The sequence below is a fragment of the Mus caroli genome, unplaced genomic scaffold, assembly GCF_978045245.1.
Source record: "Mus caroli unplaced genomic scaffold, Mus_caroli_1 scaffold_15, whole genome shotgun sequence".
Lineage (NCBI taxonomy): Eukaryota > Metazoa > Chordata > Mammalia > Rodentia > Muridae > Mus > Mus caroli.
Genome location: NW_028227270.1, coordinates 106862554 through 106884756, shown reverse-complemented (window position 1 = coordinate 106884756; position 22203 = coordinate 106862554). Strand labels below are relative to the sequence as shown.

Sequence of the window (22203 nt, the reverse complement as noted above, 5' to 3'; positions counted from 1 at the left end):
AGGGATGCCAGGGCCCAGGCTCAAACTTGAGTGACTCTGGTTGATTATGCTGTTCTTCCTCTCCATCAGCTAAAATAGCCCACAACCAACTATTATAACAGGAACTGTGCTGGTAGAAAAAAAAAAGAAGGAGAAAAAGATATGTAGTCTACCCATTTACAGAGTGCCTTGCCACGGTCACTAATGCTTCTGGAAAAACTGGAAGAGTGGCCCCAGAACTCTGAGAGTGTGCAGGGGGACAGATAATCCATGCTCTTCAAGTAATATCCATTTCTATCACTGATCTTTAATGTGCTTTAGGAAGTCAAAATATTTGCTACCCAATGCTCATGATCATTTGAGGTTTATAGTATTTGATACTACTTAACTGTGCAGTTGCTGTCAAGACCAGAAACATAGCAACTATTTCTGGTCATTAGTCAAAGGCACACGTATAGGTAGGTAGCTGCTTACATCCTACTGGATATATATTTCTTGGTGTGAATTTGAGACAGGTGCCAGAAATTCACACACCTAGTTAAATACTTGAATGTCTACATATACTGTCTAGGGCACCCCTTTCCGGACTGGTCTCTCCACCAATCATTTGGGGAAACTTGTGTCCCATAATTGTGGTGATCCTATTATCACTGGTTTGGTTTGTAATCTAACCTTCTCTCCTATTGCTAGGACCTGCCATGGGGGACTCCAGACCTTCAGTACTTCTTGCTGCATTCCCACCAGGGGCAGCCAGTTCATCCTGCCAAGGGCCAGCCCCATTTGTAGACTCGGGATCTAGCTCTGGGCTTTGCACCGAGTCCGGTACCGACTCGAATGCACTGTTTTCCTCTTCCTCATCCTCTTGTGAAGAAAAGACTGTGCTCTCAGAGATCTTGGCGCTGTCCACAGAGGAGAAGCGTGTGTGGCTGGCGAACCGATTGTTGCCATTGTAGCAGGAGCTGCTGTAACAGGAGCTGCTGTAACATGAGCTGCTGTAGCAAGATGTGCTATAGCAGGAGGGGCTGCAGCATGAGGCATCACAGCCCTCGCAACTGTGGTCTGCTCCCTGCTGGGGGCTGGAGTCACTCTCACTCCCAGTGCTGGGGTGAGCTTCGCCATCTTGGCCAGCACCAATGCCTTTGGATAAACTGGAGAAATGTCCCCCAGAGCAGTCAGAGGGTGCCATGCACAGAGTAGCCCCATCGCTCTCGCCATCTTCCATGGACTGTGGGTCAGCAGCTATTGTGTCCACCTCGCTGAGCCCATCCTTTTCAGAGGACTCCTTGAGGGTGGATTCCTCCTCCAAGCCATCTTCCTCCTCCGTGGTGCTTCCTCTCTGGGCCGAGGGCATGCTGTGCAGCAGGGTGTGGATGCGGATGTAATGGGTTCTCGGGGTCTCAGCGTCTCCACAGGCAGATGCAATCACTGTCTCAAGCTCTGATACAGGTAGGGAACATGGTCTGCTTTTTTTTCTCACGGAGACCCTCAGCTCCAGTCCAGGCTCTCCTTGCTCCAGGGTAGAAAGGTCCTCTTCTTCCTCTTCTTCATCTTTCCCCTTCTGCATTTCTTCCTCTCTGGCTCCATTTTCTGGTACTGTTTCCTCTTCTACCTTGCTGCCTAGAGCTGTACTCTCTTCTGGCAACAGCGAGGATGGCGAATCCTCATCCAGGGGAAGTCCCTCGGCCACTTCTTCTGCACTCAGGGTGGGCTGGGTGTCATGTTGCTCTGGGTCCTGAAGCTCCCCAGGTTCTTCGGGTGCTTCAGAGAAATTGCTACCATCTCTGGCCTCCATAGCTCCTGCCGCTTCCTCAACTGGCCCGGCATGCTCCTGGTTTTGGTTTTCTGAGCTGTTTACTCCATTCCCTTCACTTGGTGCCTCTGGCTTCGCATCCTTGCAGAATTCTGTAGCATCACCAGAAGGCTCTCCATTGCTGTTTTCCACCACACTATTCGTGATGCTGTCCTGCATTTCTGCTGACTCAGGCTCAGCACTCAGAGAGATCTCTTCATCATCTGTGGGCAAGAAGAAAACTATGTCATCCTTTTCAGAAGAGCAATGGGAGCTGGTGTTCTGTGTGGGTAAACGTGTAAAACATGGTAAATGATCTCTTAATATAGGATAGTGGGTATAAGTGGATGGGTTTCTCAATCGCTTTGAAAAAAATCTGTAATGAGTGCTATTTATGTTAATTACTTTATTATTTATTTTAATAAATAATTAATATTTATTATTAACTTTAAGATGGGCTGCTATTTTAAAGTTCTATTTTAAGGGACTGCTAAGAAAAGAAATAATATCTCAAACCTAGCTTTACCCTACCTCAGAGATCAACAATGTTTGTTACATAAAGTGACTTTCAGAGTACTGTTTATAATTCGTTAATAACCTAAGCAAGTTAATTGTACTTGCTTAAAACATTTCTCATGGAGCATCCTGCAAGATGTGGAAAGGCTAAGGCAGGGTATTTAGCTGCACCAAAGAAGCGAGGGATTGGGCTACACTGATAATCATCTACGTGTTGAATAGTCAGAAACCAAGATTTCCAGCCACATTACCTTTCAAGGAGATATGTTCAACTCTGTTAACATTTAACAGTGAACGCTGTTTAACTCCACCTCCCTTGGCTGGAAATACACCAGACTGGTATTGGACGTTCAATGGACTAGTACAATTCCCTATTTGAAGAAAATTAGCTCTCTGCTAAAGTGTGAAGTCATAATTCATCTTTATGCACACATAGATGACTCAGTCTAAGAATGTAGCAAAAGGCTGAATGTGATAGGAGAAAGCAAAAATATTTCCTTACAATCTAGTATATACTGGAGCTTAGTGATTGGGTGGTGATACACTTCAGGCTCTGAGTTCTCAGTAACGCAGTAACAGTAACTCATAGATTTGGCCCAAGAGGACTGAATATTTCTCAACATGAGTTACATTTAGTATGGGTGCTGCAGTAGAATAGAAAAGGATTATGAGGTGTCTTCTCATCTTTACCGTTTGGAAATATGGCTTCATATGGAGAGTGGAATATGGAATGTTTCTGAAAATTTCTGTTCATAATCTTTATTTTTCCTGTAATTGTCTAACTGCAGGTCTTCAACAATATGTCACTTTTTATATCATAGCCAATCTATAACTAGTTACTAGGTATAAAGAGATGATTCACATTCATGTGTTTTATCATTCATTCAATTGTTCATGTATAGAATGATTAAACAACTTTTGAGCATCTCCTATGTGAGGTTCTGGCAATAAAACAATAAGACAGTTTTTGTATCATATGGCTGACCTCTATTCTACTGTGTAACCATCTATCTTTAGATCCTGGTGAAGAGGAATCTTTCAATCAAGGAGGCAATCCTGGCTTCTAAAATAGATCACTGGCTTCTGGGGATCAATGGAGATGACAGAGAACTACACAGCCCATGACATGCTTGGAGAGAACTATGGTTAGTTGTGATTCAGAGAAAAGAACTGCACGAAGACACTAGCCTTGAACAAGACATGAAGATCATGCTGAAAGTACCTGCATGGATGGAGGATGTGATCTCAAATCGGAATTGCAGCTGCCCACTCACATGGTCAGTTGGAAGCCGGCGGCCAAGTGTGTAGCTGACCACCCTATCCCTAGAAGGAAATAAGCACCATCACAGATTCTGTAACGACCTCTCCTGCTAATGACCACACAGTGTGTTTTCTACACCAGCTGGTGGGACAGGCAATCTCAGAGAAGCCATTGTAACAGGGAGTGAAGGTCCCTTTGGGGTCCCATCTTAAGGTACAGATGTAGGATCAATAAAGAGATTCTTATCAAACATTCTAACTCAAGGATCAGAAAAACTACAGTTTTTAGTTTTAGTTAGTTATCACTTTTTACATGTTGGCATGGCCATGAGCTCTGGGAAAAACATGTGAAAAGAGTAAATTATGTGAAATTCAAGTGTAAGTGTCCATCAACACTGTTTTATTGGAACACAGCCATGCTTATTAGCTCACACATTGCCTATGGCTATTTTCTGGCACCGTGGAAGAGTTGAACAGTTTAGACAGAGACTTGTGACCTAGAAATCCTGAAATGCTACTCCTTTTACAGACTAAGTTTGAGAATCCGTGTTGTACAGAAAGCGAGGGAACAAAAATTGTAAATGCCTTTGCTTGATCTTCCTATGGACATTCTCATTTCCAAATATTCCCTGGCAATAGATATGCCAGAATATGTTGGAGGAATAGATGTAATGTATGAGAGTAGATGCCACAATAGCTACTGGAGAGCCTGTGTTGCTGAGCTATGGAAAGCCCCCTGGTAGAGGATGGAGCAAGCACCAGCTTGTGATCTGTGTTCCCTGATCTTTGACTTCTCGTTACACCAAATATTGTGACACATATTGACTATTCTGGATTCTGGTGCCATACCCATTCAAAGTAACGTTTAAATTACTGAAAATTTAATCTATACATGAAGAAATTAATCAGAAGTTATAATGATATATTTTCACTGGCAATACAGTTTTGCATATTTGTTTTTAACAAAGTAACTGCCTGCTACCTTTGCTGAGTTAGGGAAAGTACTTCCTTGGAATATCCAGGCACAAAAAGAGGCATAGTCCATAGCTGGTTATTTACTCTATAGCCACCCCATTAATTCACTTATGATATTGAAATGAAAACACAAATCAGTTGATGTCAATATTAAAAGATTTCTTAGAAAAATGACATTATGAAACAAATAATATGGTCTAGTGAATCATAAATTTAATATTTTTTCTTGATTAAAGCATTACATAATGTTTATTGTCAGAGCTCATTAATTAAAACAGTATACGAAGATATAATGTGATGAACCACAAAGTTCTGTCAATTTAGAAAGCAGTGATATTGATCAATATTTTGAAGTGTGTCCCCTATGATCATAAGAAAAACTTTCTGAATCTAAATCTTAATTGTAATGAGAGCTAAAGATGATCACAAGGCAAAATGGAAGTTATGTTTTGCACTCACGTTCTAAGATTTGCTTTCTTTTTCATTTTCTTCTTTTTCTTTTTTCTTTCTTTTTTTTTTTTTGCTTTCCATCACTCAGTAAGCAAACAGTTTTTGAGTCCCTGGCATATAAAAAGTGCTGAAGTTGGCCTTTGTGTCATGTAGGGTAAAGTCTGTATGTTCTCACAGGACCTGCCTTTAACACCTTACAACTAGATAGGGAACAAGGAAAGAGCAGCAAATAATGACCCAGGTAGTGAGTGACACTTCTAAAGGGAAGATCATAGTTGAATATAGAGGTCAGTGACAATTAAAAGATAGTACTACAGTTGTGTTTGTGTGTGTGTATGTGTGTGTGTATGTATCCTGGGGGTGGACCATGGCTCAAGGCAAATTACTGCTGCTTCATGCCCATAGACCAGTAATTTGTTTCTACATACATTACGCATCTCCATAATGGGCAGCACTACAGAAGTGGTTTCTACAGGTGATGGATGCTATTGGCCTTGAGAGAGGAGGCAAAGCATCAGGAGGAAGTGGAGGATTTGAAGTTAGAGAACTTCCAAAACCAATAGGGCGAGTGTACTATCTTATCAGAGGTGGTGGGAAGTAATCTCACAAAGACTTGTTGTTGCTCCTACTCATCTCTACTGCCTCTTCCTCCAAGTTGCAAGAGCACTGGGAAAACCAAACTCCCTTGCTCAGGTTTGGGAGGCCCTCTTCTACCTCCATGTTTTTGTTTTGTTTTGGTTTGGTTTGTTTTTGCTACCATGTAGACATTTTTCCACAGTGAAGGGCAGGGATTGCAGGATGATACTCAAAAAGTACTTAGCATAGGGAAGCAGACAAGTCCTGTCTGTGGCTGTAATGAGTCAGAGTTCAGCCCAGCAGGGAGTAACTGAGTAGCTGTTAGGCAGATGTGAGTGCACTGTTAGAGTAACAGACATGCTATAAAACCTCACTTTTTGTCCCCTTGGCCCACACTGGGCAAAGCATTAGCAGTGTGAGAGTAGGACAGGAATGAAGAGTAGGGGAACAACTAACTAGAGAGTTGGTTGCAGGGAGCCTCTCTTGGGGAAAGGTTGGACTTGGTCTTGGAGTGAGGCAAATGTGAATTTAACCTTGACTTATCCCTCACAGGTTTCACTTTCTTATATGGAGAAGAGATAATGCTTGTTATAGAGGTGTTATGAAAACCAAATGAAGACGAAGGTCACAAAGAACACCATTTCCTTTGAAATTCCTACTATGTGCCACTGATAATGCTAGGCATCGTAGGCCAGGGTAGTGTTTGTTCAGTTTTCACAAACATGAATGGGGAGTGGGAACATGTGGCAGTAGCTCCGTATGTGTCAACTTCCTTTGGTTTGAGAATTAATGGACTCCTGTGCACACACCCATACATATGCTGTCAATTACTAAACAAATCCCCAGAGAACTTAATTAAAATATCCCGAAAGTCTGCTTCGTACTTTTCACTCTTTGATATCTCTCTATGTATCATATTAATGATACACTTATAGCCAAAGACTTAGGCTAATATTTTCAAATACAGTATGTTATCTAAGGAAATACACATTATACAAAGAGATGATCTGATCATAGTTCATTTTAATAAAAACCATGAGTGAATATGAATGCAAAATATTTAAAACACAAAGCATATTCTCATATACAGTTGACTGCTGCTGTTATTCCATGAGAATGCATGCTTTCAAATTTTTATCTAAAATTTTTTGTAAATAGCATATTTTGAGAAATGTTCTCCAAGAAACATGATTCCATCTTCGTATGGAAGTGCAGTATGTGGTTAAATCCTACATACAAGGCAGGTGAAGGAATGAGTTATTTTCCACAGCAATGGCAAAGTTTAAATCTATATTTATACAGGAAAATGTGTATTATTTTTCAATACTGTCTACGATTTCTCTATACTCTTTAATATGTATTATACAAACTACACAAGAATAAGAAGGGGAAGGATTTAACTGAATACCGTGGTCCAGGAAATGATATTGGTGGGGAAAGCCCCGAAACTGGAAACCATTTTAGGTGTCTTTCCATCAGACTTTGTAATGGCAGCTTACAAGCCTTCCTGGGCATGGCCTGTAAGTGGAAGCACAGCCACCCCAGTCACAGTTTACCCTATGGCGTGTCTCTCCAGCAGCCTCTGAACAGGCATTGACAGCTTTCCCAAGAAACGCTTGATGATGGGACGACTCTTGGCAAACTTGTCCTTCACTTCAATTTCCAGCACATCGGTTGGCAGAGACACGAAACTGAAATGCTGCAATGAGAAACCACATCATATTAACTAACTGAGAGGTCATAGGGTTTGACAGTTCCAGTCCATGTACCTTGGCCTTAGTAATGCTGTGAGACCTGCTTTTAATAAATGAGGGATGACAACTGCATGCTCCTTCAGATATTAAATAACAAACAAACATGACTCTAAAGCTCAGAACATTGCAGAAAATGAAGTAGAAAGTATGTAAGAGGTGAAAGGCAGGATAAAGGCTGTGAAATACTATTCTGTAGACTTTATATAACCATGAAAAAAAATCATTATCTTACAACAATAGTGGTTACCTTCACCAGGACAACTCAAGACTAGCTATATAAACAACCAGTCACAGAAGTAGGAGGGACGTGCAAGACTATGCCCTTCATTGCTGAACTTCAGCTATTGGTGGAATATGAGAGAGGGAGGGTCATTGTCTTCTGTTGTACATTGCTGCAATAGACAGCTCCTGTGGCCACAACAATGACCCTTGTTAAACCCTGTGGATAAAAAATAAAATCAATAGGTTTTGATTTTATATCAAAATAAATCAATATATAAAAAAATAAATTCTCACAAACAGATTTGTGAGCAGGAGAGGGGTTGGGCATGGGGGGTAGACAGTTGGAGATGGTAGGAGGTGAGAGGTTTCAGTATGCACTGTACATGTATAGAATTGTATAAGATCACATTTTTACTAGATAAAAAAGTAGAGTTAATTTTTGAGATTCAAATAAAATCAGAACAAATTAAAGAAAACAGCAGGTCAGCCCCGCCATCTTCTGCCTGAACCTGGCAGAGGGCACCAAGGGCTCCAGAGGACTCTCCACGCAACAGGACCCCTAGCACAGGAGAGGTATTGCTGGATAGTATGACTGGTTTACCAGAAGTGGTAGTACTATGTCCAATTTTCTGAGGAACCTCCAGACTGACTTCCAGAATGGTTGTACCAGCTTGCAATCCCACCAGCAATGGAGGAGTGTTCCTCTTTCTCCATATCCTCGCCAGCATCTGCTGTCACCTGAATTTTTGATCTTAGCCCTTCTGACTGGTGTGAGGTGGAATCTCAAGGTTGTTTTGATTTGCATTTCCCTTTATGCATTTTTTGATTTGACAATTTATTTGCCAGGTATTCTTTTCCACTTTGTTCAATCTATTAGTGAATTTTGCTCTGGAGTTTTTGCTTGAATTTCTAATATTTCATTTCAAGATTTATTTCTTTTGGATTTTTAAGAGTCCTCTTTACTAGATTCTATTTTCATATCTTGGAATTTTTTAAAAATTGCATTCAACATTTTTGTATTTTTGTTTTCTGGCTCTTCATTCTGACATTAATTTATACCCACTTTGAATTTCTTGTTCATGTTTTTTATTGCTATTTTGAAATTAATGTCTTGAAAAATAACCTAAGTTACTTTTCTCAAGAACATTAGTATGAAGTACTGGTATGTGGAAGAGACTTACTGTGTTGGTTACATTTTTATTTTTGAAATGGCATTTTAGATGCTAATGTTAGGTTGTTAGTGTTTCTTTGTAAGAAAATCCTGTCTTCCCATTGTTGAGTGGGCAGCATTTGTATCAGCTTCTTGTTTCTTTGAATTAGCAGGTTGTACACCATATGAATGGGGCTTAGGAGTCAGTCTTGGAGTGATTCGTTTTGGATGTCCAAATGGGTTATCGAACTGGTCCTGGCTCAGCTCAGGCTAAGTGATGTTTCTAGGTCCAGAACTTCTAGAAAATTTAGAAGAGTTTCATACTCAGCCCTCAGCAATCTGGTGAGATTCAGGACTTCTCAGACAGTGGGAGCCAGAGAAGTTGGCAAGGCAAGTCTAGGATCCCTATTGAAGATAGGGAGCTGAGAGGGGAGTAGAAGATGCACAGTCCTTAGGAAGGCCTCAGGGGTATATGGTGTACAGATGAGAATTTGTAAATGGTAGGAATAGGTAGAAATAGAGGACCTTTACCTACTATACAGAGATGCCAATAAGATTAAATCCATCATTATTTAGAATAAAATTGGTCCTAATTCTCAACTCAAAAGTATAGGTGATCTTTTTTTTTTTTTTTTTTTTTTTTTTTTTTTTTTTTTTTTTAACTAAGCTCCTGCAGTGGGATTCAACAAACCATGATAAAATAAAACATGTACTCATTTAGATCAAAATTCAACCAAAACAGTTATTATTATTATAAATTATTTTTGATATTTTGAGATTATAATATAATTACATCATTTTCACTTTCTTTTTTCCCACTCTAAACCTTTCCATATATCTCTCTTACCTGTTTTTCAAACTTATAACCTCTTTTTTATTAATTGTTGAATATATATATTCTTTATATACATGTATGTGTACACATATATTCCTCATATACATAAATATAACCTGCTCAGCTTGTATAATGTTGCTTCTTATATGTATGTTTTCAGGGTTGAACATTTGGCATTGAGTAGCCAATTGGTGTGCTTTTTCCTCTGGAAGACTATTTTTCCCACTTTCTGTGTTCCTAAGAAACCTATAGTTCTTTATATAGGGTGAGATCCACTGAATGGGAGAAAATCTTTGCCAACTATACATTCAACAAAATATTACCGTCTAGAAAGAACACAAAAGTTAAACATTGAGAAAACACTGCAATTTAAAAGTGGGCTATTGTACTGAATGGAAAATTCTCAAGAAAGAAAGAAAGAAAGAAAGAAAGAGAGAGAGAGAGAGAGAGAGAGAGAGGGAGGGAGGGAGAGAGAGAGAGAGAGAGAGAGGGAGAGGGAGGGAGGGAGAGAGAGAGAGAGAGGGAGAGAGAGAGAGAGAGAGAGAGAGAGAGAGAGAGAGAGAGAGAGAGAGAGAGAGAGAGAGAGAGGAGGAAGGAAGGAAGGAAGGAAGGAAGGAAGGAAGGAAGGAAGGAAGGAGGGAAGGAAGGAAGAAAGAAAGAAGTGCAATTGGCTAGAAAGTGGGCTCCGTTCCTTTAGGAATCCACATTTTATGGTGACTTCAGGATTTGCTTAGCTTTTCCCCACCAATCCTCTCATCCTTCCCTTGTAGATCATCTCTACTCCTTGGTGTTAGAATCACTTTCTGACAGTGGCTTCTGAGATTGTTCCAGATTTGCTCTTAGTCCTGTAGCAGCCTGTGCACAGAAGCCCTTCCTCCCATCCCACTTCAATTCCCTGCAGACACCACCTTTTGGCTCATACCAAAGGAACCCCCAACTCTTGTTCCTCTCTCTCTAGTCTTTTAGTTCTATTGTAGCTTGCCTACATGAGCCCCTTTTTCTACCCACATCTATTCTCTGGGAAATTTGTCTCTTGGTGGGGACACTGGCCCTATTCTTTTCTGCAGACCCTCTCAGCCTTTACTCCTAGTTTATCTCCATTCCTTTCTGTTACTTACCCACCTAAAGAAGCTCTCTACCATGGACTCTACAGCCACAGCACTCACCTAGTATATGAACATTTGGCATTGAGTAGCCAATTGGTGTGCTTTTTCCTCTGGAAGACTATTTTTTCCCACTTTCTGTGTTCCTAAGAAACCTACAGTTCTTTATATAGGGTGAGATCCACTGAATGGGAGAAAATCTTTGCCAACTATACATTCAACAAAATATTACCGTCTAGAAAGAACACAAAAGTTAAACATTGAGAAAACACTGCAATTTAAAAGTGGGCTGTGGTACTATGGCTATGGTACAGAACAGGCAACAACAACAACAATCAAAGAATGGGACACCTACCCAACAAAGACCAGATCAGGTATTAGCACTAAGAAATACTTTAAAAATTGTAACTCGAGATACCTAGGTTAGATCTCAGAACAAAAACACAAACAGCATCCTTCAGAACCAAGTAACCCTATTACAATAGGCTTTGAAAATGCAATTTTGTTAAAGCACAAGACAGAACTTGCAAATAGCAATTATGAATATATGCAAAGATATGAATAAATGCCTTAATGAAGATCATGAAAATACAGCAGACAGTTGAATGACATTTTTGAGGTTTGTTCTGTTGCTGTGTATTTTTTCTTTCTTTTTTTTTTTTTCTTTCTGAGACAGGGTTTCTCTGTAGCCCTGGCTGTCCTGGAACTCACTGTAGACCAGGCTGGCCTTGAACTCAGAAATCTGCCTGCCTCTGCCTCCCTAGTGCTGGGATTAAAGGTGTGCGCCACCACGCCCGGCTATTTTTTTCTTTTTTAAATTATTTTATTTATGTACATTTCAAATGTTATTCTCTTTCCTAGTTTCCTCTCCAACAATCCCCTATCCTCTCCCACCTCCCTCTGCTCCCCCTGCTCCCCAACCCGCCAGCTCCTGCTTCCAGGCCCTGGCATTCCCCTATACTGGGGCATAGAACCTTCACAGGACCAAGGGCCTCTCCTCCCATTGATGACCAACTAGGCCATCCTCTGCTACATATGCAGCTAGAGACATGAGTCTCACAATGTGTTTTCTTTGATTGGTGGTTTAGTCCCAGGGAGCTCTGGGGATACTGATTAGTTCACTTGTTTAGCTGGAGTCACACCAAGATATTTTATATTATTTGTGACTACTGTGAAGGGTGTCCTTTCCTTAATTTCTTTCTCAGTCCATTTATCCTTTGAGTAGAGGACGTCTTCTGACTTGTTTGAGTTAATTTTATATCCAGTCACTTTGCTGAAGTTGTTTATCAGCTGTAGGAGCTCTCTGTTGGAATTTTTGGGGTTACTTGAGTATACTATCATATCATCTGCAAATAGTGATATTTTGACTTTGTTCTTTCCCATTTGTATCCATTTGGCCACGATTTGTTGTCTAATTGCTCTGGCTAGAACTTCAAGTACCATACTGAACTGATGGGGAGATAGTGGGCATCCTTGTCTAATCCCTGATTTTAGTGTGATTGTTTCAATGTTCTCTCCATTTAGTTTGATTTGGCTACAGTTTGCTGTATAATGCTTTTACTATGTTTAGGTTTGGGCCTTGAATTCCTGATCTTTCCAAGACTTTAAACAGTTTTTTAAATTTTGTCAAAAGCTTTCTCAGCATCTAATGAGGTGATCATGTGATTTTTTTCTTTGAGTTTGTTTGTGTAGTGGATTTCATTGATGGATTTCCCTATATTGATCCATCCCTGCATCCCTGGGATGAAGCCTACTTGATCATGATGAATGATTATTTTGATGTGTTCTTGATTTTGGTTTGCAAGAATTTTATTTAGTATTTTTACATTGATATTGATAAGGGACATTGGTCTGAATTTCTCTTTTTTTGTTGAGTCTTTGTGTGGTTTAGGTATTAGTGTAACTGTGGCTTCATAAAACAAATTGGGTAATGATCCTTCCATTTCTATTTTGTGGAATAGTTTGAAGGGTATTGGTATTAGTTCTTCTTTGAAGGTCTGATAGAATTCTGCACTAAATCCACCTGGTCCTTTGGTTGAGAGAACTTTAATTAGTGCTTCTATTTCTTTAGGGGTTATGGGACTGCTCAGATGGCATATCTCATCCTGATTTAACTTTGATACCTGGTATCTATCTAGAAAACTGACCATTTCATCCATTTTTTTCCAGTTTTATTGAGTATATGCTTTTATAGCAGGATGTGATGATTTTTTGAACTTCCTTGGTGTCTGTTGTTATGTCTTCTTTTTCATTTCTGCTTTTGTTAATTTGAATACTGTCTCTGTGTCCTCTGGTTACTCTGACTAAGAGTATATCTATCTTCCTTATTTTCTCAAAGATTCAGCTCCTGGTTTTGTTGATTTGTATAATTCTATTTGTTTTTACTTTGTTGATTTTAGCCCTGAGTTTGATTATTTCTTGCTGTCTACTCCTCTTGGGTATATTCGCTTCTTTTTGTTCTAGAGCATTCAGGTGTGCTTTCAAGCTGCTAGTGTATACTCTCTCCAGTTTCTTTATGGAGGTACTCAGAGATATGAGTTTCCCTATTAGCAGTGCTTTCATTGTGTCCCACAAGTTCGTGTATGTTGCACCTTAATTCTCATTAAATTTTTAAAAATCTTTAATTTCTTTCTTTATTTCCTCTTTGACCAAATTATCATTGAGTAGAGTGTTGTTTAGATTCCATGTGTATGCGGGCTTTCTGTTGTTTTTGTTGTTATTGAAGACCAGCCTTAGTTTGTGGTGATCTGATAGGATGCATGGGATTATTTCAATCTTCTTGTATCTGTTGAGGCCTGTTTTGTGACCTATTATATGGTCAGTTTTGGAGAAGGTGCCATGAAGTGCTGACAAGAAGGTATATCCTTTTGTTTTAGGATGAAATGATAGCTCTTAAATCCTCTTGGTTTATAGCTTGGTCTCACTGTAACTGTTTATGTTCTGTTTTCATGATTTTTCCATTGCTGAGAGTAGGATGTTAAAATCTCCCACTAATATTCTGTGAGGTGCAATGTGTGCTTTGAACATTAGTAAAGTTTCTTTTATGAATATGGTTGCCCTTGCATTTGGAGCATAGATATTCAGAATTGAGAGTTCTTCTTGGTAGATTTTTCCTTTGATGAGTATGAAGTATCCTTCCTTATCTTTTGATAAATTTTGGTTGAAAGCCAATTTTAGTTAGTATTATAATGGTTACTCCAGCTTGTTTCTTGGGATCATTTGCTTGGATTTTTTTTTTTTTTTTTTTTTTTTGCAGCCTTTTACTCTGAGGTAGTGTCTGTCTTTGCCACTGAGGTGTGTTTCCTTTATGCAGCAAATGCTGGGCCCCTTTTACATATCCAGTCTGCTAGTCTGTCTTTTTATTGGGGGAGTTGAGTCCATTGATATTTAGAGATATTAAGGAACAGTGACTGTTTCTTCCTGTTATTTTTGTTGTTAGAGGTGGAGTTATTTTTGTGTGGCTATCTTCTTTTGGATTTGTTGAAAGAAGATTACTTTCTTGGTTTTCTAAGGTGTAGTTTCCCTTCTTGTGTTGGTGTTTTCCATCTATTATCCTTTGTAGGGCTGAATTTGTGGAAAGATATTGTGTAAACTTGGCTTTGTCATGTAGTAGCTTAGTTTCTCCATCTGTGGTAATGGAGAGTTTTTCTGGGTATAGTAGCCTGGGCTGGCATTTCTGTTCTCTTTGAGTCTGTATGGCATCTACCTAGGATCTTCTAGCTGTTATAGTCTCTGGTGAGAAGTCTGGTGTAATTCTGATTGGTCTGCCTTTGTATGTTACTTGACCTTTTTCTTTTACTGCTTTTAATATTCTTTCTTTGTTTTGTGCATGTGATGTTTTGATTATTATGTGACAGGAGGAATTTCTTTTCTGATCCAATCTCTTTAGAGTTCTGTAGGTTTCTTGTATGTTTATGGGCATCTCTGTCTTTAGGTTAGGGAAGTTTTCTTCTATAATTTTGTTGAAGGTATTTATCTTGCCCTTTAAGTTGAGAATCTTCACTCTCTTCTATACATATTATCCTTAGGTTTGGTCTTCTCATTGTGCCCTGGATTTTGTGGATGTTTTGGGTTAGGAGCTTTTGCATTTTGCATTTTCTTTGAGTGTTGTGTCATTGTTTTCTGTGGTATCTTCTGCACCTGAGATTCTCTCTTCTATCTCTTGTATTCTGTTGGTGATGCATACATTTATGACTCCTGATCTCTTTCTTAGTTTTCTCTCTCCAGGATTGTCTCCCTTTCTGATTTCTTTATTGTTTCTATTTACATTTTTAGATCCTGCATGGTTTTATTCAATTGCTTCACTTGTTTGTTTGTATTTTCCTATAATCCTTTAAGGGATTTTTTTGTTTCCTCTTTAAGGACTTTCACTTGTTTACCTGTGTTCTCCTGTACTTCTTTATGGGAGTTATTTATTTCCTTCTTAAAGTCCTCTATCAGCATCATGAATTGTGATTTTTAAATCAGAGTCTTGCTTTTCCAGTGTGTTTGGAGTATCCAGGAGTTGCTGTGCTAGGAGAACTAGGTTCTGATGATGCCAAGTAGCCTTGGTTTCTGTTGCTTATGTTCTTGACCTTGCCTCTTATCGTCTGGTTGTCTGTGGTGTCAGCTGGTCTTGTTGTCTCTGACTATGTCTTGTCCTTCCTGTAAGCCTTCGTGTCAGCACACCTGGGAGTCCAGCTATCTCTGGGTAGAATTTGGGTATGGGGAGCTGTGGCACTGTGTTAGCTCTGGGGTGCAGAGGTAAAGTAGAAGGATCCTGTCCCTGGCTGTTCCTTGTTTCCTGTGTCCTGATGGCTCTTGGAGACTCCCTCTTGGGCCAGGGATTTGAGCATATGTGGTGCTCTCACCCATGCTTTTATGTATATCAGCACTCCAGGGAGGCCAGCTCTCTCCTGGTGGAATTTGAGTATGGAGAGCTATGGCACAGGCCCAGCTTCATGTGCTATAGTTTTACAGTGTAACATCCCTCACAGTTTCATGAGTTTGAATACTTCATATTTATATTCAGTCAGTGGCTTTGTTTGGGAAGTTGTGGAAATTTCTTTACCTGGAATCTCAGAAGCAGGTGTAATGACATAAGGACTGAGCTAGAGTGTTAAAACTGGCCATGTTTCAGCACGTGATCTTGGCTTCCTAACCCTCAGAGATGTAATGAGCTGTGTGCACAAACCCTTAGTCCTTTCCCTCTGCCATGCCTTGCCTACTATGACAGGCTATGTTCTCAGTGAGGCAATATAAACAGTTCCTTAAATTGTTTCTTGTCAGATATTTGGCTACAAAGCAAGGGCACTTACGGTGAAATCCAGTTGTTCCATTATTCTACTGTGTATGTCAAAGTTCACCTAAAAATGGCTGTTTTTATCTGTAGAATGCCAGGACATATGATATCATGTTTTAAATGTGCAAAGAATCTAAAGAAATGAAAGCAGTCCTCTCCAGTATTTAATATCCAATTTTGATGTAGATGACTTGTCCTCAAAAGTAAAGTAATGCAGTCTTATTTACATAACACTGAAATCTTAAACAACATTGAAATTATTTTTATTTACATGAGAAGATCTTGTTAGCTGGAATTGATAATTGCTCAAAAAATGTACCATTTGGTAGCATCTAGAAATCACCTGCAGATGAAAGCTTATGTAAGATTATAAGACCCTGCATAAATTGTGGGATGCTCAGATCAAGGCTGGTCTTTGTTAAACACTGACCACATGTGGAAAGCCGTGCAGCGAGCAATCGCTGTGGAGAGCCGTGCGTGTGCCGCGAGCAATCGCCATTATAAGATGGCGCTGGCCTCCGCAGTGACTAACTAGTAAACAAGCCTTGTGCGCAAGTGCGAGAGTGAACTCACTCCTAGTCACTGCCCATTCTCGGGGTGTAATAGTGGTGTGATGGGTGAGCAACGAATCAAGAGCTGTCACGCCACATTAGGTGCTGAAACGTCATGGCTGAGTGCTATATAAGGGACTCCATTTTCTGGGGTCGGGATCTTCCTGAGAAGTAAGCAATAAAGCTTTGCCACAGAAGATTCCGGTTGTCCTGAGTGTGTTCTTGCCGGTGGGGACAAAAGCTCGGGATAACCACAACCACATTCATGCATTATTAAAGATTTTTTTTTCTTTTTTTTTTCCTTTTCTTTTGTGTTCTTTTAAAATTTCTAGATGCTTGGATTGAATTTTGGGCTGGAGGGGAGGCATTCTCCCGTTATATTCAGAGTAGCTGTGACAGTGCCTTAGTTGATGCTGCCTGGGACAATAATCCCAGACCCTGGAGTTGGAGGCCTTAGAGGACATAATTCTCTGCTAAGGCCTGAATCTCATGGCCACAAGTTCAAGAACCAAATCTGTGCTCCACAACACGATGAGCAGAGAGGTGGGTTTATTTTGATTCTTATCTTTCTTTTAGAATCCCCACTCCCTAACACTCACCTCTGCCTGCCAGATGGGGTTTACAGTGTTGCCTATGATCGTGGATCTCCTTTCCTGTCCATGATGAGGGAGGGCCGGGAAGATGCTATGTTTCCCAGGTTGAATGGAAATCTTCAGATAAGGGTCAGGGTTGAAAAACATCCCTTTCTTCAATCCCATGGCCTGGAAATCTATAAAATAAATGATATTTTACTTAAGTATGTTTTAATGAGGTTGAGTATCTACAGGTCCTATGCAAGAACAAATGATCCAAAACACATTGTGGTGGTTTAAATGAGAAATGCCCCCCATAGTTTTAGATATTTAAACACTCATCCTCAGTTGGTGACACTGTTTGGGAAGGTTTTGAGAGGTTCAAGATGTCATTAAGGATAGGTTTGAGAGTCTGTAGCCTCACCCTACTTGCAGTCCACTCTTTGCTTGAAGTGTAGAGTTGAAGATATTATTGTCCAGTTTTCTGATCCAGTCATCTATAGACATTCCTTCCTGTCATAATGAACTCTTATCCTTCTAGAACCATATCTCAAACTAACTCTCCTGTACATTGCTTTTGGTCATGTTATTTTATTACATCAATGAAAAGTAACTAATATATATGTTAATTTTTTTTAACAATGTTTAGACTATTTTACATTATAAACAAAGACTGATTTGTACCTGCACAGAATACTATTTGGAATATTTCCTGGCATATGTTGTGTCTGGGAAAGAAATTCTTGTCTTATTATGCCAATTCTAATGGCACTGTGGACATATTACTTTTCCCAAGAGGACCATTGGTCCTTACTGGGCTGGATTTCTAGTGTTCCACAGATTAAGAGGATGGGCATGGGTGAGAGGCTGATGGTGGACATGGAAGAAAACTAATGGGAGACATGTTAGATCAAAGTTAGAAAGTTGTTTTGCAAGGTCAGGACATAAGAAAACGAAGGGCAGTCATTTTACAGTAAATGTAGCTTTCACTGTGTAAAGATAGACAGAAAAAAAAGGTTTGAAAGAGCAGAGAACCACAGAAGAAGAATAAACACACCCTGTGTAAAGCTAGGCACTCATCACTGATGAGAGTTGCAAGAAACTAAGGTGTTAGGAAGAGGAGACCTTGGCAATTGAACAGTCTTACTTAAGATGTTTGAGTATGCACAATTTCATGTTGTAGAGAGGGGGTCTATTTCAAATATATGTTCTTCAGTTGTTCTTATTCCTTTTTTCTACAAATCCTTCAGGTCAAATTTTTCATTACTTCATGAAGTGTCCTGTAGCCCTGGTTTGTCAATTTCCAGTTTGGTTGTCCAGCTGGTTACTGTTAGAATCCTGGTCACTTCTTGTTTTATTCTCACAGCTGATTCCAGTCTTGTCAGCTTTGTGATATTTGAGGGCTTTGCTTAGTGTCCTTGCTTGCTTCTCTGTTGCAATTTTAAAACATAAACCAAAACCAACATGGTGATGAAAGGGTTTACCTGGCTTACATATCCTGAACACAGTTAATCACTGCAGGAAGTAAAGGCAGGAACTCAAGTAGTAGCAGAGGCAGAGACCATGGAGGAAAGCTACCTGCTGGCCTGTTAATTATTACTTCCTCTGCTTGGTTTCTTAGCCTAAGCCCACTTGCCCAGGCATGGCATCTCTCTCAATACATCAATTAGCAAATAAAAAAGATTGGTTTTGGGGCTGGTGAGTTGGCTCAGTGGTAAGAGCACCGGACTGTTCTTCTGAAGGTCTGGAGTTCAAATCCCAGCAACCACATGGTGGCTCACAACCATCCGTAACAAGATCTGACTCCCTCTTCTGGAGTGTCTGAAGACAGCTACAGTGTACTTACATATTTATTTATTTATTTATTTATTTATTTATTTATTTATTTATTTATTTTAGGTATTTTCCTCATTTACATTTGCAATGCTATCCAAAAAGTCCCCAATACACTCCCAACCCCCACTCCCCTACCCACCCACTCCCACTTTTTGGCCCTGGCGTTCCCCTGTACTGGGGCATATAAAGTTTGCAAGACCAATGGGCCTCTCTTTCCAGTGATGGCTGACTAGGCCATCTTTTGATACATATGCAGCTAGAGTCAAGAGCTCTGGGGTACTGGTTAGTTCATAATGTTGTTCCACCTATAGGGTTGCAGATCCCTTTAGCTCCTTGGGTACTTTCTCTAGCTCCTCTATTGGGGACCCTGTGATCCATCCAATAGCTGACTGTGAGCATCCACTTCTGTGTTTGCTAGGCCCCGGCATTGTCTCACAAGAGACAGCTATATCTGGGTCCTTTCAGCAAAATCTTGCTAGGGTATGCAATGGTGTCAGCGTTTGGAAGCTGATTATGGGATGGATCCCTGGATATGGCAGTCTTTAGATGGTCCATCCTTTCATCACAGCTCCAAACTTTATCTCTGTAACTCTTTCCATGGATGTTTTGTTCCCAATTCTAAGAAGGGGCACAGTGTCCACACTTTGGTCTTCGTTCTTCTTAAGTTTCATGCGTTTAACAAATTGTATCTTGTATCTTGGGTATCCTAAGTTTTTGGGCTAATATCCACCTATCAGTGAATACATATTGTGTGAGTTCCTTTGTGAATATGTTACCCTTCTCAGGATAATGCCCTCCAGGTCCATCCATTTGCCAAGAATTTCATAAATTCATTCCTTTTAATAGCTGAGTAGTACTCCATTGTGTAAATGTACCACATTTTCTGTATCCATTCCTCTGTTGAGGGGCATCTGTGTTCTTTCCAGCTTCTGGCTATTATAAATAAGGCTGCTATGAACATAGTGGAGCATGTGTCCTTCTTACCGGTTGGAACATCTTCTGGATATATGCCCAGGAGAGATATTGCTGGATTCTCTGGTAGCATTATGTCCAATTTTCTGAGGAACCGCCAAACTGATTTCCAGAGTGGTTCAGTGTACTTACATATAATAAATAAATAAATATTTGAAAAAAAAAAGATTGGTTTTGCGGCACAGCTGTAGGTCAGTCTTATGAAGGCAGTTCTTCAATTGAGGTTCCCTCTTCCAAGGAGACTTTAGTTTATATCAAGCAGACACAAACTAACCATCACTTTGAATTATGCACTAGATAATTTATCTTTGAGGCATGGAGCATATTTTAATATTTCCATTGATATTTACTTTTTCTTACATTTTCTTTCTTTTTTTTCTTTCTTTCTTTGTGTGTGTGTGTGTGTATGTGTGTTTGTGTGTGTGTGTGCTTTGTGTGTGTGTATGTGTGTGTGTGCATGTGAGACAAGATGCCACACATATGTTTGTCAGAGAAAAACTCATAGGAGTTGGTTCTCTCTTTCTGTTATGGAGATCCTAGACTTTGACCTCAGTAGGCCTGGTATCAGACACTGATACCCACTGAGTCTTCTTCTTGGAACAATATTTATTTTTATCAAACATAGAAATAGTAAATTAAATGAATGTGGGTATATACTAATTTCAAATATTATTTATCTGTTACTTTTCTAGGCTTCTTTTTTCAGTTTCCATGTTTATAGCCACAGTTCCATTTCAATGCTGGAAATTGACACCTTGGAATAATAAAATTTTGTATCATGGACACCAAGAGATGAATTAACTCAGAACACCTTATTAATTGATTTTGAGTCATGTTGAGGTATAGAAAATTTTTCCTGGTATGTCTAAGATCCCGTATCTGAATGGCAGAGACAAAATGGGAACCAAGGAACATAACTGTTGTCCTTTCTCCTGTCATACCCTTCCTGAACCTCAAGATACCACTGGAGCTTTGGTCATAGAAAATTACTTTTGATTTCTGACAAATTCTTGTGTGATATTTCTCGTTTCTCCTGTTTTTTAAAATCAGTATAGCATCTCTTGTTTCTCTGCCTCTCTTGACTCTACCTTGCCTCTTGGCCCCTCTCTCCCCATCCCCTTCCCTCCATCTCCCCACGTGGCCATGGCCGGCCTCTACTTCTCTACTCTCTGCTTCTCTCTGCCTTTCTCTGACTCTACTATTTTCTTAACTCTCTCCCCCATGCCCTAAATAAACTCTATTCTATACTATAAAAAAGGGGGAGGGATCAGTACAGCTATTGTGAGACCCCAACTTAGAGCATTTCTCCCTAGAAGGTAAAGCCCCTGGATGTTCCCCAAGCTTGTTTTCCTTGATCTCTAAAAATACAGCCAGAAAGAAGCTCTTTGTTCTCTATAGTCAGCAAAAAGCCTTTTTTGTTTCTATACTTTACAACCAGAGATGCCTGCCTTCCTGTGCTGAGGACATGGAGATAAAGATTCAGAAAGAACTCACTCCCCACTCCTGCCTTGTAAATTTCACCAAGGACACTGGGAAGAGAAGAACCCTCCTCCCAACTCCTCCCAACTCTTCCCAACTCCTTCCAACTCTTTCCAACTCCTTCCAACTCTCCTCCCAACCCTCATCCCAATTTCTCAGCTAGCTGTTAAAAGCCCCCTACTGTCACTGCTCGGGGTCGAACTCCCCTGCCCTGCACAGCTGAAGGAGTTCGTCCTCAGCTAGCTGATAATAAAACCTCTTTCAGTTTGCATCAGGTGTGGTTTTCTCTTGGGTCATTGGGGTGCTGGCCAGTTCATCCTGGGACTTGAGCGGAGGCCCAGCTTCGGGGGTCTTACACTCTTGTTACTTCTTAAGCATTTCAATGGGAACATGAAAATGGAAACCCAAGGGTTGCACTTCTGTTGTTGTTGTTGTTTGTTTTTGTTTTTTTGTTTTTGTTTGTTTTTTTCAAGACAGGGTTTCTCTGTACATCTCTGACTGTCCTGGAACTCACTTTGTAGGCCAGGCTGGCCTTGAACTCAGAAATCTGCCTGCCTCTGCCTACTGAGTGCTGGGATTAAAGGCATGCGCCACCACGCCAGGTGGGTTGCATGTTTTTATCCTGGTTTAAAAAAACTATTAAATTTTTCTCTTCTCCCCTCTTTTTTCATCCCACCTAAAGAGATACATGATAATATCTGGATTCACTATTAAACATTTATTTGCTTTATTAGACATGCTTCGACCTATAAAACCACAACAGGTGGTAATTTATTCCCCCCAAAGTCTCATGAGACCTCTGATCTATGACACACTTGCTATGGAGAAGCAATTTGATAAGCTAAGGTCACAGTTTTCTACTTGTGGTCAGTAGAATTTGGGTTTTATGCAATAGTGTTCTTC

At 40.0% G+C, this 22203-nt stretch overlaps 1 protein-coding gene across 8 annotated transcripts in view; it reads right to left on the bottom strand.

Annotated features, from left to right (window-relative positions):
- Hecw1 (HECT, C2 and WW domain containing E3 ubiquitin protein ligase 1) overlaps positions 1 to 22203 on the bottom strand; it is a 287293-nt gene that overhangs the window by 88941 nt on the left and 176149 nt on the right. For 6 of the 8 annotated variants that reach the window (XM_021180044.2, XM_029468498.2, XM_029468503.2 and 3 more), the window contains 4 exons: positions 17041 to 17210; positions 7102 to 7244; positions 3507 to 3607; positions 652 to 1992 (listed from right to left, as the gene is read on the bottom strand). In XM_021180044.2, the coding sequence (XP_021035703.1) occupies positions 652 to 1992; positions 3507 to 3607; positions 7102 to 7244; positions 17041 to 17210 (1755 nt within the window). The remainder of the gene's footprint in view (positions 1 to 651; positions 1993 to 3506; positions 3608 to 7101; positions 7245 to 17040; positions 17211 to 22203) is intronic. The other 2 variants (XM_029468501.2, XM_029468504.2) reach the window with 1 other exon arrangement.